The 14672-nt window shown below is 62.5% G+C and overlaps 2 protein-coding genes across 11 annotated transcripts in view; one reads left to right on the top strand and one right to left on the bottom strand.

Moving 5' to 3' along the window:
- CFAP92 (cilia and flagella associated protein 92 (putative)) overlaps nt 1–13715 on the top strand; it is a 39133-nt gene extending 25418 nt beyond the window's left edge. For 4 of the 6 annotated variants that reach the window (XM_070777006.1, XM_070777002.1, XM_070777003.1 and 1 more), the window contains 6 exons: nt 546–740; nt 1505–1796; nt 6685–6849; nt 7224–7424; nt 7495–7645; nt 10076–13715. In XM_070777006.1, coding sequence (XP_070633107.1) covers nt 546–740; nt 1505–1796; nt 6685–6849; nt 7224–7424; nt 7495–7645; nt 10076–10320 — 1249 coding nt within the window. In that variant the 3' untranslated portion in view covers nt 10321–13715. The remainder of the gene's footprint in view (nt 1–545; nt 741–1504; nt 1797–6684; nt 6850–7223; nt 7425–7494; nt 7646–10075) is intronic. The other 2 variants (XR_011563097.1, XM_070777004.1) reach the window with 2 other exon arrangements.
- ACAD9 (acyl-CoA dehydrogenase family member 9) overlaps nt 9015–14672 on the bottom strand; it is a 47467-nt gene continuing 41809 nt past the window's right edge. For 3 of the 5 annotated variants that reach the window (XM_070777007.1, XM_070777008.1, XM_070777009.1), the window contains 9 exons: nt 13618–13668; nt 13290–13530; nt 12657–12785; nt 11854–11933; nt 11312–11438; nt 11049–11126; nt 10483–10611; nt 9675–9747; nt 9015–9393 (listed from right to left, as the gene is read on the bottom strand). In XM_070777007.1, the coding sequence (XP_070633108.1) occupies nt 9293–9393; nt 9675–9747; nt 10483–10611; nt 11049–11126; nt 11312–11438; nt 11854–11933; nt 12657–12785; nt 13290–13530; nt 13618–13668 (1009 nt within the window). In that variant the 3' untranslated portion in view covers nt 9015–9292. Of the gene's footprint in view, nt 9394–9674; nt 9748–10482; nt 10612–11048; nt 11127–11311; nt 11439–11853; nt 11934–12656; nt 12786–13289; nt 13531–13597; nt 13669–14672 lie in introns of all 5 variants that reach the window. The other 2 variants (XR_011563098.1, XM_019984903.2) reach the window with 2 other exon arrangements.

Genomic DNA, 14672 nt, shown 5'->3' with positions numbered 1-14672 from the left:
CTATTTTTAAGAAGCTAAATTGTAAAGCTTTCAGATAAGACAGGAAGACGTATTCATGATCTCTGAATAAAGACTTCTTAAATAAGACAGAGGTATTAGAATAAAGGATAACAATGACATCTTTGGCTATATTAAAATGAGTAACTTCTCTTCATCCAAAGACACTATAAAAAGAAGCCACAAAGTGAGAAAAAGTATTTGCAATGTCTGGAGCTGGTGCTCTTGAGTGTGAAATGCCTGTGAATAAGCAAATAAGACGTCCCAGTGGAAGAATGGGCAACCAGCAAAGGGGCACCACCCCCCACAGCCCGGCACACACATCCTTGCGGCGGGCGGCGCAGGCTGCCTCTAGTCTCCCCGGGTTCGAGGAGGTGGAGGACCTTGAACGCAGCAACACGGCGGGGACAGGGGGCGCGAGGGGCGGGGAGGACGCAGGGCTAGGGGCCGGGGGTGGGCGCTGGGACCCAGCCGTCTGGTTCGCCGCGTTTTCCGCGCCAGCATCCCTGGCAGAGGCAGGAGCCGGCTGGCGCGCTCTCGCCTTGCAGGGTCCCGCGGGCGGAACAGGGTCCCTTCAAGGCGCTCTACAACTCGCAGCTGCGCTTCCGCCGGCGCCTCTACGCCGACCTGGAGACGGTCCTGTACCGCGTGCGGCTGTTCCGGCCGCTGGCGCAGCTGGTGCAGCAAGCGGCGCTCTACGTGCGCAGAGCGGTCCCGCCGCAGGTGTTCCAGGCGCTGAGCAGGTGCGGGCGGCTGCGCGGCCGGGCTTCCCCAGCGTCCCCGGGCTCGGGAGTCAGCCCTAAAGGAGGGAGAGGGCCGGGCAACACGGGGGCGGCCCCGTGCCCCTGTTGGGGCGCCGTCCTTCTAGCTGCGCTGACACGGGCTCTGTACCTAGTGCCCTTCCCCTGGCAAGAAGGAGCCCTGAGCCCCACACCCCTTTGGCCAGCCTACTGAGGACCTTCCACGCACAGTGGGGCGGGGGTTGATGCAAAGTAGGCAATAAGGCCACCTAAACCGAAGAGCAATGGCACCCCACTCCAGCACTCTTGCCTGGAAAATCCCATGGACGGAGGAGCCTCGTAGGCTGCAGTCCATGGAGTCGCTACGAGTTGGACACGACTGAGCGACTTCACTTTCACTTTTATGCATTGGAGAAGGAAATGGCAACCCACTCCAGTGTGCTTGCCTGGAGAATCCCAGGGATGGGGGAGCCTGGTGGGCTCCCATCTATGGGGTCACACAGAGTCGGACACGGCTGAAGCGACTTAGCAGCAGCAGCAGAACCGAAGAGAGAAGTGGAGCGGCACGTGGACGGGTAGCTGGGAGGCCTGGGAAGGAGGCCTCCTCCCGAGACCTGCCCCTGTGGGCACAGTGGACAGAATCTGACACCTCGTGCGTGCGCTGTGTGACCTGGGGTCAGCTCTCCGCCCTCCTCTGCTAAGATGGGGGTGCTCAGATCTGCAGTGCCAGGTGAGTGAGGCTGAGCAGGGGCACTTCTGCTTTCCAGGATCTACTGCATCTGCCGTTACAGCTCCAGGCTCAGGGAGGTGATCACGGGAGACCTGCTGCCCTCCTCGGCCATGATCAAGGAGCTGAGCCAGGAGTTTGGGATGCCCATGTCCCAGGGAGACCTCACAGAGCAGAAGCTGCTAGCCGTGGCCCCTGCCCCAAGTCTCGAGGACTTGCGGAGCCGGAAGTCCACCCTGGCGTCAGAGATCCACTCCCACCAGGAGAAGTACCTGCGGTGGCGGAGCAACGTGATCCTGAAGAGCAGGGACCAGAAGGCGAGCCTGGTTCAGGTGGGCGCTCCCCCGCTGGCTGCGAGCCTTCCTGGGCCGGGGCCGCATGGCAGGCTGCGAGGGACAGCCAGCCTCTGGCCTGTGTGGATTCTCCTGCCCAGGGACCCCAGGCCAGGCAGTGCTCGGTGAAGGGCACAGCCATGCCAGGTTGCACATTTCCTCCTTCCTTCTGGCCCTGGCAGAGCTCATCCTTCCTCAAAGGGGGAAAGAAACACTCTAAGCTGTTTCTTTTCCTTTGACTCCTGAGTTCAGCATAGAGAAAGAACTGTGTGTGTGTGTATGTGTGTGTGTAATACCTCGCTTAAGCTGCCAAGGTCATGTCTAAGCAACACAGGAGATAAAGTAATCTGTGTTAGAAAACGCGAGTAGACAGGAAGAGAACGGGAGATCGGGACGCTGGTGAGGAGATGGAGAGACAGGTGTGTGTGGTCTGATGGTCAAGGCCTCCCTTGGTAAGCGGTACCAACCAAAGGGGCTTAAAGCCCACTACGGTCTGTGATGCCTTCAGCTCCGCGTGGGCCTCTGGTCTGTGTGGGCAGAGCCACTGCCCTGGCCCTGCCCCTCCTCTAGTGAAAAACATCTTTCAGAAGTTTGTAGCTTTTATATCCATGAGCTCTTTATGAAAAGCAACAAGGAGGTTGTTTCTTTACACTGGTGTTCACCTTCTTCAGTTCAGTTCAGTTCAGTTGCTCAGTCGTGTCCAACTCTTCGAGACCCCATGAATCGCAGCACGCCAGGCCTCCCTGTCCATCACCAACTCCCGGAGTTCACTCAGACTCATGTTCACCTCTTAGCTTTTCCCAAAAGAAACACTTCTTGGGTTATTTACCAATCTACTTTTACTGTTTACCTAATTCGCTAGTTCAATTTTTTACTTTTTATGTTTTAAAACATTTTTCCTATTTGTTTTTTAATGTCTTAGGAATTGCTACTTTAAAATACTTTTAGATATCTATTCATATTAAGATCACGAATTGAAGCCCAACCATTAATTTTTCCTATTTATACTAAGAGGTAACTAATATTAAAATCCACAAAATCCACTCATTGTCAGTGCACTTAGATCAAATCCTAGGTTTCTCAGCAGTTTTCTGGGCGTGCAGAGCCACCGCATCAGGTTAGGAATCTCCCGCTGTCACAGGAGCCTTCTCATGTCTGCTGCGGTCGGACGCCGTTAGCGCTGCAGCGCCCCAGTCCCGCCAAGGGAGTCCGGGCTGGACAGGTTCCAGGGATGGACTGCCAGCCGGGGCCAGAGAGGTCAGAGGGAGTAAACTAAGCACGACTCTTCCTTCTTTCCTTTAAGTTCACGCTGTTGCTATGTGGTAGTCCGATCCATTTGAAAAATAATGCTTGTTGTCGGTGTGAAACCACCTGCTTTAGTTAGGATGTATACGTACAGTACAGCTATTCTCCTGGGACTCTTTAGCTATAGGGGTTATTTCGGGACAAGAATAGTTCCCTGTGCTGAACTTCAGCTCCTTGATCCTGGATTATCTATTAGAAATGCAGATTTCTCTGTATATGTTAATCTTCAGCTCCGAATTCACATTGGCCACTCAAGGTGCCCTTTTGAAACTCTGTGTTAGAAAGCTGGGAGTTTCTGCTTACTGAATGAGTCATTTTGATCTCTCTTTCCATTTTGCTAGAATGGAAATCATATGCTACGCCTGGCTGACTTGACATACCATATGATCCTTCAAGGTCCAGCCCTATGGCTACCAGTGGCATAATCAAATACTTTCAGAGGCGGGTTTTTATGGCTGAGTAATCAATCGGTCCATCCTCTGGAGGGACCACGTGTGGTTTATGCGTTCATCGGTCGGCGGAGACTTGTACCTGTGTCTTGGCTGTTGTAAGCAGCGCCGTGGTGGATGCTGGGGTGCCTCTGTCGAGTTCAAACTGGACAGTTTTCTCGGGATCCAGGCCAGGTGTGGGCATGTCAGATCCCAGGTATAGCCCGTCCCAATAGGTTGGCTTTTTTTCCCCTTTCTTCCTTGCAGGGGTCTGGGGAGCCTGTCCCTGGCCAGCGTGCATTCCCGTGACGGCCTCGGGGGTGGGTGGCCGTGCCTGCAGCCCCGTCCGCGTGTATTGCTCTTGCGGACCTGTGAGGCTGGGCCATGGGGACTGCTGGGATTTGGCTTCTCATCATTGTTTTGAGTGGCATGCCTGCCGGCATGAAGGATGCTCAGCTGCTTTTCCTGTGCTGGAGGTGTGCAGACTTTTTTCTTTTTTTCCCGTTTTCCTTCCCTCCAAGAGTGGTGTGAGGGAACCGGCCCTGTGGCCCGCGGCTTCCTGAAAGCGGGCTGTGTTTAGATGGCTGCCAGGCCCTGCTCCCTGCCCCCCACCGGCCTTGTCAATGCGGGGTGCCAGGAAGCGCTGGTTGTCCAGCTGCAGCTCCAGGAAGTGTCCACAGGATGGCAGCACCTTCCCTTGCCCGCCTCGGGTGCCCTGGGCAAAGCGATGCCTCAGGGCAGGTGGGCTTCCAGAGCTGTGCCTTCCACAGGGGTGTGCCCGAGCCAACACCCCCAGGCGTGCATCTCCCCGCTTCTTCCCTGTCAAGCCCTGCCCTCCAGACTCACCACAGGCGGGGCCGCAGTAGCCCAGCTGAGGAGGGAGGCTGCAGTGGGGAACCCCAGCCCCCGGACGCGGAAGGCCACGTGAGTCCTCGAGGCCTTGACACGCCGCTCGGGGACTCTGGTGCCAGGCAGAGGCTCCCTCCCGGGCTGTCGGGCAGTGCGGACCCCCACCCGAGGATGGGCTTCGCGGCCGAGTCGGGGAGGCCGGAGGGACAAAAGGACGCATGGTTTTCCTCCCCCTTCGTCGAATGGGATGCCGGTGCCCCTGGAGTCCAGCGTGACCGGCAGTGTTGTGCCTGTGGTCAGCGTGCAGTGGCTGGATCAGGGAGGGCACTTGCACGCAGGCTGTCTAGTCTGTTTATTTTATGGATGGGTTTGGGACAGGGCAGCGTGCCGAGCCATCAGGTAGGAGGAAGGAGGTCATTTTTGTGCAGTAATGGTTACAGATTTCTGTGTCTAGGTTAGACGAAGGAAGGAAGGAAGGCACTGACAACATGTACTTTTTCACTTTTTTATTTCATCCCTTTCAGAGTCCTGTGGGGTCTGGGGCTCGCGCGAACCCTTGGGTGGGGGGGCGGGGCAGAGGGGATGCAGAGCCGCCAAGGGTCAGATCAGCACTTCACCCCCCTCCTCCTGGGGCAGTAAAGGTATCAGGGACTGAGAAGCCGAGGGCTCCGGAGAGACGGCCTTGCACAGCCCCCAGCCCCACACCGGGGCCAGAGCAGCTGGGCTCAGGGCTCAGGCTCCCCGTGTCATCCTATCCCCGCCCTTACAGTCCGTACACTGAGGCCCCCCGCCTTGGAGTCAAACCTAGCCCTTCCTGGAGAGGATCGGACACCAGTCTTCCTCACTTCCTTCCCTTCGTGTGAGATGAACCCACTGGCCATGTCTGTGCGGTCAGCACATCGCCAAGTTCAGGGCTGGAAGGTCCCCTTAGGTCCTCTGTTCACCAGAGGATGGGCTGAGGTCAGGATCGCCCCACACTGTGGGCATTTCCTGCGGTGGCCTGGCTTCTGGCAGCTTGGTTCTGTGGTGCCCGCGGCCCCACCTGTGTTTCTGGAATCCGCTGCAGCTCCTGGGCGCGCCCTGATGCCCCGAGGCAGCCGTCATGAACCCTCTTTTGGAAAAGCCCTGGATACTCCTCCGTGGCCGTCACTTATTTCACACCCCCGCCCCCTCGCAGCCTTCATTTACACACGCTCATCTTGAGACTGGATTGTCAAACAGCAGCAGGCTGGAAGCCGGAGACCGTCTCTCATCCCGGTCGTGCAGGAGCCTGTGTGTGATGGCACGCGTCGCCCTGGGACGCTGACTCACGCTCGCGCGGCCCCTCCTGCCCTTCCTCCCCTCGGGCCTTTAATCCTGTGTCCAGACCCGCACCCTCCGTGTGGACTCCGACGCCGTTTCTGCGGCCTTTCCTCTCCCGGCCCCTCCTGTCTCGGTGCCACTGCTCGTGTTTCCACCTTCCGCGCTCTGGGTCCTTACTGTCACCCTCTTATCCGAGGTTGCCTTTCAGGGAGCTTGTCCGGTTGATCTCCCAGCTTCCCAGTTCATTCTGCAACTGTGTCGCCGCGGCAGTATGTCTCATTCACTTGTCTCCTCTTGACCCTGAGGCTTTCATAGCCAGTGCTCTTGCTTTGGTCTCAACTTCTGCCTCACAGCGCTCACATCTTTACCTGGTGTTGCTAAATGACGGTGATCCTGACGTTACCTTCTTGTCTTGTCCCTTCGAGCCATCTGGCTCCACGTGTGGCCTTTCGCATGACATGCACTGCTCACTCTGGCTGGCAGTCGGGACTCCGCCGCTTCCATCAGCCCCAGGCCAGCAGAGAGCCCCAGGCCCCCAGACGAAGTCACAGCCGCTGTCTGCACCCCACAGGCGACTGTCCGCTTCCCAGCGTGGGTCAGGAGCACAGGCAGGACCCCTGGTGTCTGGTCGTCACCCACCCGCCGGCCCTGGGGTGAGGCTGAGCAGGGGGCTTGCCCTTTCCCCGGTGCAGACGGGTCAGTGCACCCGGGCCCCCCACCGTGAGCACAGCTGGACGCTGGACGTGACGCCCCCCCTGAGGTGCTCGCCGGCCCCCACCCGCTTGTGTGGCCTCTCGAGACTAGACTGCGAGCCCAGCCCGTGGCTCCCGCTGCAGTCCGCTCATTTCCACTGTGGGTGGTGGGACGGTGTCTCTTGCTTTGGGTGGGCTCCAGACTGCTGGTGGGAACCTGGGGCTGTGGCCGCCTCCCAGAGGCCCCCTCACCGACACCTGCTGGCTGCAGAGGCGCCCTGTGTGGGGGATGACCGGTGTCTCCTTCTCCAGAGGAACATCTCGGCGGCCTCCCAGATCGGCAGGAAGCCTCCCAGCTCTGCAGCGAGGGTGATACGGGTCTCGGCCCCAGACACGCACGCCGTGCATAACTACAGTATCCAGACCCTGAACTCTGTGGAGCTGGCCAAGAAGGAGCTGTATCAGGAGATGGCCAAGGTGAGTGACGGCGCAGGGCCCGGAGCAGCCCAGCGTGCCCACTGTGGGCAGGGCGGGGCGGTGGGAGAGCCTGTGGGCTCCTTCCTCTGACCCCGTGGCCGACTGTCAGCGGGGATCTTGGCGCAGGGGGAGCGGCCATGTTCCCACTAAACGTGAACCCTCCTCCTACAGCGGGAGCCGGGGCCCCGTGCCGTCCCAGCGGCGTGTGGCTGTGAACAGCCGCGGGCCCCTGGCTCTCGCAGAACCGTTACGCCTGGGCCAAGGCTTCCCTCTAGCACTGGCTGCTTCAGGAGCAGCCTCTGACCCAGGGAACAGAGCCCTAGCGCCTGGCCCACTCCTGGGCACAATACCCACCCATCTGCGCTTGCTCACAGGAGCCGGGCAGGAGGTTCACATACTCACAGAAGTACCTGTCAGCCACGGTGGGGCCTCTGGACCCAGAGGAGGAGGAGAGGAGGGCCCGCAGGGAGTCCCGTCAGGCCTGGCGCACGCCCAACGGCTTCCAGACGGCGGGTCTCCACAGCATGGGCACAACCTGGCCCCTGCGGCTGCCGCCCATCAGCGCTGCCACGGAGGTTGGTGGCAAGAGCGGGACTTGGGCAGGGGTGCACGGGGCCTCCTCTGACCTGCTGCTGCCCGACACAGGAGTGGAGGGAGAAGGCCCTGTTCACCAACTTGCTGGAGCCAGTGCTGCGGCGGGAGAGGTGGGGCTGGGACCGGCGCCACCAGGACTTCAACCTGTACACACGGCCGCCGGAGTTCCTGGAGCTTCCGCCTGCGCCCAAGCCCAGGGCAGGTGAGAGCGGGGCCTCGGCCCCGGCAGGGCTGGCAGACTGCAGGCGGGGCTCTGGGCGGTACACCCCGCTCCGCTCTGTGCCTGCCTTCTCAGCTGTGAGAGGGCACTACTGCCTCCAGAGGCCCCCCGGGGCCCTCTCGGACCCGGCCACTCATCCCTCCAAGGGGAAGGGCCATGACGACCCCTGTGTCCTCGTTACCCTCTTGTACGTGAGGAGGAACCACAACGTGTGACTTAACAAAGCCAGAACTTTCGTTCAGGGAAAGAGCTGACTAGCTGCCAACTAGGTTTGCCAGACTCCCTGCCCAGGAGGATGGGTCCGGGCAACTCGGGTCTCCTCTGTTCCTGCGCTCCCACGGGCAGCTGGCGACGGAGCCTGTACCAGGAGTGTGTGCTGACGCGCCCCGGGGGCCGGCACCCCCAGGCTCTGGGCTGTGGGACACCCCCGCTCCCTGTCGGGGGTCTCTGGCCCAGGGTCACACGGGTGGCCCAGCCTGGGAAGGCCCGGCTCGGCTCTCCGTCCCCTCTGGGACGAGGTCCCCAAGTGCATGGGCAGGCGCGTGCTCCCCCCACCTCCACGCGGTGAGAACAGCCCCGCAGGGGATGTGGACACGGACACTGCAGGGATGGAGCGGGCCTGGGTGGGCTCCCGTGCGGCCGGCCCCTCCTGACGGCGCCGCGCGGGAGACACAAGCTCTCCATCCTGAGCAGAGCGCCTCCTCGCCTGCAAATCACTCACAGCTTTGGAAACAACTTCCTCACGAAACCCCAGGTTGGACCTTTGGGAGAGAGGCTGTCATGGTTCTGGGCTCTCGCTCAGCCCCACCCGAGCCAGCGCCGCTCCTGTGTGGCTCCCGTCGCCCCCGTGGGCAGTGACTCCCCCTCAGGGGAGCAGGAGAGCCTGGACGCCTCAAGACAATGTAGAGGGTGAGCTTTCTGGACAAACCACCCAGGAACCAGACCAGTGCCTGAAGCCTGCCAGGTGAGCATGCAGAACAGGATGTCAGCGAGGAGCAGACGGGGGCCCGGACACAGCCCTGCTCGAGCCGGGGGAGACGCCGCTCATGTAGGGGGAGACACAGCTGTGCTCGAGGAGAGGCCGAGGAGCCCCAGGACAGCCCTGCTGCCCCAGCAGCATCACCGGAGCAGGCCCAGCGCCGAGGCGCAAAGCCCTCATGCCAAGGACCAAGGGCCTTGGAAGCCAGCCCCAGATGGTGGGCCTGAGGATCAAGCTCTGTCCACTCGCAGCTGGCTCAGAAGAGATGCGTGTCTAGACTGCCCACACTCGAAGGGCAGACACGCCGTGCTAAATGCTTCCTGGTGCGTGTTAAGCGCCTTTTGCTCCAAATTAAAACCAGTGACACGTATGCAGTTTTGAGCTGTTTCTTGGAGAACGTGCGGCCTCACAGACGTAGCCCCCAGGCCAGGACCTGTGCCCGCCAGCCTCCTCTGGGTGCCCCCCGAGCCGGCGAGTCTCTGCAGCTCCGTGCTTACCCCGCGTCCACTCACAGGCCAAGAACACATCCAGCAGCAGTGCCCACAGGTCGGGTGAAGAGGAGAAACAGTCGATTTGTAATAAACCACGTTCTCCGCCTTCGGGCTGCTGTGGCGTATCCAGGGCGGCGGCCGTGGGGACGCGGGCCCTCTTCAGGACGTCCGGTCTAGGGGGTGGGTGCAGATGTAGGCCCGCTTCTCCAGGATCTGCTGGGACACCTTCTTGACCATGTCATCCAGGTTTTCTGGAGAATCTACGCGGGAAACAGGAGAGGGCCGTGACAGCAGGGACGCTGCTGGAGCGCTCTCTCCAAGGACAGCTCACCCTGTGGAGGGGCCCTGGAGGCAGCAGCGCCCCGCGGGGAGGGGCCTCTGGGCTCAGGGAGCGTGGGGAGGGGCCCTGGTGGCGCAGGCATCTCCCCGGGGCACACGCGACCTCGGCGTCCGTGCCCACGGCACCTGGAGCACGTGCCATCCCTTCTGCTGCTCAGCAGGCGCCTGGTCCCCCCGCCCCTCAAGCCCAGCACCCACTCACGCTTGTCCAGCTGAGACAGGATGAAGAGATTCTGGTGATAAGCCTCTGAGCAGAAGATGTTGGCCAACAGAACCTGCCAGAACCAACATCCCCGAGGATGACTGCCGGGGGCCCTGCAGTCTGGGCTTAGCACAGCCCCACCCTGGAGCCCGACCTCTGCACTCCCAAGACCTCCGTCTGTCGGCCCAGGCTGGCACCTTGACGGGTCAGGCGGCTGGGCTCGGAAGCCGTGGCTTTAGGTTCTAACGAGCCCTGTGTCCGGGGGGGTGATTCAACACCTCCTTGGCATGAGGGTGTCCCGACCCCGAAGCCGTGGGCCAGAGCGCGTCCAGATGCGCGGGGACACAGAGGGAGAGGAAGCCTGGCCCGGGACCCCGGCCGTCACCCCCTCTTCTCTCCAGCAGGAAGGCGGAAGGCAGCAGCCTTGTGTCCTGAGCAGCACAGACCGCCCGCTGGAGCTGAGAGCACCAGCCCCTGCCATGGCCACAGCTCGGCAACGCCGCCAACCTCGCCAACCTCCCCTGGCTCCAGGTCATCTGGACGGCACCGCACGCTGACTCCACCAGGACACGGGCCCACACCCCCCAGCCCGCAGGCCCCAGTGAAGCACGGTGAGGGGGCCGCAGGCTGTTGTGAGCCCCAGTAAAGCACAGTGAGGGGAGCCGCAGCACTGTTGTGAGCCCAGGTCATCTGGACGGCACCGCACGCTCACTCCACCAGGACACGGGCCCACACCCCCCAGCCCGCAGGCCCCAGTGAAGCAGGGTGAGGGGGCCGCAGGCTGTCGTGAGCCCAGGCGGGGGCTCACCTCATGGTCGTGGGCCCGCAGCCCCAGGCGGATGGAGCGGCTGGCCCGAGACAGCACGGCCGTCATCCCATACAGGTTGATGAGCACGTTGGCCACTCGCTTCAAGACCAGCTGCTCCTCCACGATGGTCTGGGAACACAGTGGGGGAGACGTGGCCCCTGGGACCCCTGCCCCACAGTCCTCACCGGGGCCCACCTCTGCGCCTCACTCTACACCCCAAACGTGGGCAGAGACACGTCCCACAGCCTGGCTGAGGCCAGAGGCCGGAGCTCCATCACTTCAGCCACAGCAGCCACGGATCAGCTCTCAAGACCCAGGGCCACACGGGGCTGCCCCTCCTGGCCTCAGGGGGCCTCTCGCCAACTGGAAGGTGCCCCTGGCAGGGTTCCTCCACCCCGGCTTCTGCCGAGCTGAATAGCCCACAGGGCAGGCAGCCACGGCCAGCCCTGCTCCGCACCCCAGCCCTCCAAGGTGACCAGGCCTGCCTTCCAGGCCTGGTGCCCAAGGTGGACACTCGCTGGATGCTGGCTCAGATGCTAGCCTGCCGGCCTCCCTGCCCCAGGTACCTTGCCGAAGCGAAGCAGCAGGGTCTCCACAGAGCGGCCAAAGTAGTACACGTTTTCCTCGAGCTTGTGGGCGCCATCCTGCCGGGCCAGCGGAGGGCTCAGCTCGGCACTGCCCACTGTGTGCCCAGGCCCTCCCGCCACTGCGACGGTGGAGACAGGGCCACCTGGGATCCCATGGACCGACTGATCTCCCCAGTGCCCAGCCACGCTCCTTCTGGGACAGACATACCGACGGGGGGCTGGCTCCCTGCTGGGCCACTCACCGCAAGGCTGGGGTGCACAACTCCAAGCTTCCCAGTCAGTCCCAGGTCCACCGTGCGGCCCAGGGAGTCCCGAAGCCTCTGGCCAACGGTCTCCATGATGGTGGTCACGTTGCCCCGTTTGAGCTCCCTACAGAGAGCACAGGCCCCATGAGCTGGGGCCCCAAGACCAGCTCCTGTAGCCCACGGCTTCAGGGCACCCATGGCGGCTCCAGATTACATCTGGGCCCTGCCCCTCCCCTGGCCCGCTCGTCGGGAGCAGCCAGAAGAGATGCCAGAGTGACTGTCTGAGGGTTACCTCATTGGTCTGGTTGTAAAAGCCATTGGGGTGGATGGCAGGGTGACCTCAGGGCAGGACCCTGGCAGCTTCCCGGGCAGCCGTCCCCCAACCCCCGCCCCGCCTCTCCCGCAGCCCAGGAGTGAGCTGAGCCCCACCAAGGTGCACCCCCGTCCTGGGAAGGGGCAGTCCCCTCCTCCGGCTGCTCCAGCACAGGCATCTGCTGGGCAGGGGGACCTCGGGGGGAGACGGTGGACATGGTACTTACTTGACCCTTGCAGTTAGAATGCGGCCAGCATGCTGCAGGCCGGTCAGGGCGATGTACATGCGGAGGATCTCGTTGGTTCCCTGGGGCCGACATTATCCAGGTCAGAGGCCGCCCCCAGTGGCGAGCTAGGCCGTGCTGCTGCCTGCTAACCCTCGGGAAGCAGGGCTATCACAGGGGCCTGGGTGACAGGCAGGCTACTGCCCCCCGGGGGCCCTGCCCCCACACGACCACCCTGCAGGGGTCACACCTTTCCCCTGACTCTGTGTCTCTAAGGGAGAAGCAGCTTGCCCCGGGTGGCAAGGGACGCTTCACCGAGGGCACAGCAAGCGCTCGGAGGCCGCTCTGGTCCAGGCCCAGCTCCTCTGGGAAGAAGCTGGCTGCTCCCCGGCAGCGGGTGCCAACGCCCACGGCGCCTAAGTCCCCAGCACCTTAGTCGTGGGTCCTCGGGAAGGCAGTGTGGGCGGCGGCTTGCCTGGCACGCTTGGTGGCACGTGGGTCAGAGGGGCGGGGCTGGACTGAGGCCACAGCGCTGGGCTGTCCCGAGCCCGTCCCGGGCAGTCTGGGCTTCACGCTGAGGGCCCTGCACCCCTGCTGACCACCCCGCCAGCCACGGAGGACCGCCACGTCCTGGCAGGGGAGGGGCCTCGGGAGAGCAGTCCTGGGCGGCCTGTGAGCTCACAGCAGCGGATTCTCTGGGCGCGCCCTCGGGGGGGACCAGGGGAAGCGCAGACCCCCCACACCCCCTGCAGAGGGGCGTGCAGGCAGGTGGGAGGGGCTCGCGCTGGTGGGCAGAGCGTGCTCACCTCGAAGATGAGCAGGATGCGGCTGTCGCGCAGCAAGCGCTCGTACGGGTAGTCCCTCATGTAGCCCAAGCCGCCAAGGATCTGCAGTGCCTCGCTCACGCATGTCCAGGCGCCCTCGGAGCTGAACACCTGCCGTGGATGTGGGGCAAGGTCAGCACAGGCTGCTGGCGGGCCGCACGGGGAGGCCTAGGCGCAGAGCTGTGCTTCCGGACGGGGCCACCCCGGCCCGGGGAGGGGACCTGCCGGTCATCTCACTGGTGGCCCCAAACTGACTTCTCCTGCCGCCCAAGACAAAAAACACAGGAAACGTTGGTATCTGCCTTAGCCAAATACTCAGGAAAGACAATTTTGATACTAAGACATAGAAAGGCCGTAAGCTAGAACAAGGCAGGCCTTCCCAAGGCAGCCCTGCTGCTCTTTCTGGTGGGTGTGGAGTTATACTTTTCTCCTTTCACCGTGATCAGCAGTCAGCTGGTGACAGCCTGGCACAAAGCCCACCAGGAGACCAGCAGGGCTCTGTCCCTCTGCCACTCTGCTCCCAGCGGTGTCCCGGGGTGGCTGGCGTGGGTACCTCGTCAATGCCCAGGCAGCAACTGACTGCGGGGAGGATGGCTGGCGTGCTGTGCGGGTTACCTTCACCATGGCGGCCTCGATGGAGCAGTCGGGGAAGCCAGGTGCGTCCAGCATCGCCGCCGTGAGGTAGGCCATGCTTTCTATCACGTAGGCCTTCTGCGCCATCAGGGCAAACTTCTCCTGGAGTGTCAGAACAGTCAAGACAGACCTGCTGCACGGACACCCAGGCCCGCCAAGCCGCAGAGTGAGCCTGGGGCCAGGAGCGCCAAGCCGGGGGCAAGCTTGTCTTCGCCCCGAATCCCTGCCGGGAGGGCAGGCTCTCAGTGCCTGCGCGGGGGACTGCCCGCCCAGCCCTCGCCCCTCCGCACCTGAATCAGGCCGAACTCACTGAGGTTCCTGTTGAACTGTTTCCTCGTGCAGGCGTACTCGGCGGTCATTTCTGAGCAAGAGTGGAGTTATCAAAAACAATTTCCCGCTGTCCTGAAATGCTTTCCTAAGTCATCACCCACACGCACTCAGACGGGAACCACGAGAGGCGGGTCCCCTGAGACCAAACACCCTGGATGTCATAGCCCCGCCTTCCGGTGTCTCCGGGGAGGGGTGCCCGTCCTCTCTGAGCGGTGCCCGGGGTGGGGGATGGAGGGGCGCCAGGCCGGGGCAGCGCACAGGGGCTCACACCCGGGAGGGTGGCCCGTGGCCCGTGGCCGCTTCGGGGTCCCAGGCCGGCCCTGAAGGTGCCGAGTGCCCATAGCCTCTCCTCCCACTGCTCCCCAGACGGGCTCCCACGCTCCCGGATCCCAGGGGCTCCACGGCCTCTGAGCGTGAGAGCGAAGCTCTCACCCTGAGAAGCTTTCTAGACAAGGCAGCAGAGTCCAGATGGGCTCAGGGCCGTGGTGGCAGCTCAGCTCAGGGAGATGGGCCCCAAGCATGCAGGCTGATGGGGGCAAAGCCTCACGCAAATCACTGCCCCCTGGGAGCCTGGGTCTCCTCTTCTGTAAACCACCCCCTCCCTGAACTCCAAGGCACCCACCGAGCACCCTATGGCGAGCAGCCCCTGGCATGCCCATGCCTCAGCCTCAGCCACATCCCTCTGGCAAAGCAAAGCCAGCAGTGACGTTTCATGCCCCCAAGACCCTAGAGGCCTGTTTTAACTTCACTGGCAAAGGGAAGGAGATCTGGGTTTCAGGGACTCTACTAGAAGAAAGGAACCATCCAGAGACTGGGAGACCAGGGTCCCCAAACTGACCTCACCGCCCCCCGCCCCCGCCGTGCGGACACCCATGGGGCACCATCGCCAGGCCTGCGGGTGTCCAGCTAGCATTTGCACATTCGCTCAGCAGCCCTCACCTCCCCCAGAACGTGCCACCCCATCCCATGTGAGCTGGGACCTGAACCTTGGCCCCACAGACCCGCCCCCATGCACCCTTCCTTCTGGATCAAGCC

Source organism: Bos indicus, chromosome 22, assembly GCF_029378745.1.
Source record: "Bos indicus isolate NIAB-ARS_2022 breed Sahiwal x Tharparkar chromosome 22, NIAB-ARS_B.indTharparkar_mat_pri_1.0, whole genome shotgun sequence".
Taxonomy (NCBI): Eukaryota; Metazoa; Chordata; class Mammalia; order Artiodactyla; family Bovidae; genus Bos; species Bos indicus.
This window is presented reverse-complemented; position numbering and strand designations above follow the sequence as displayed.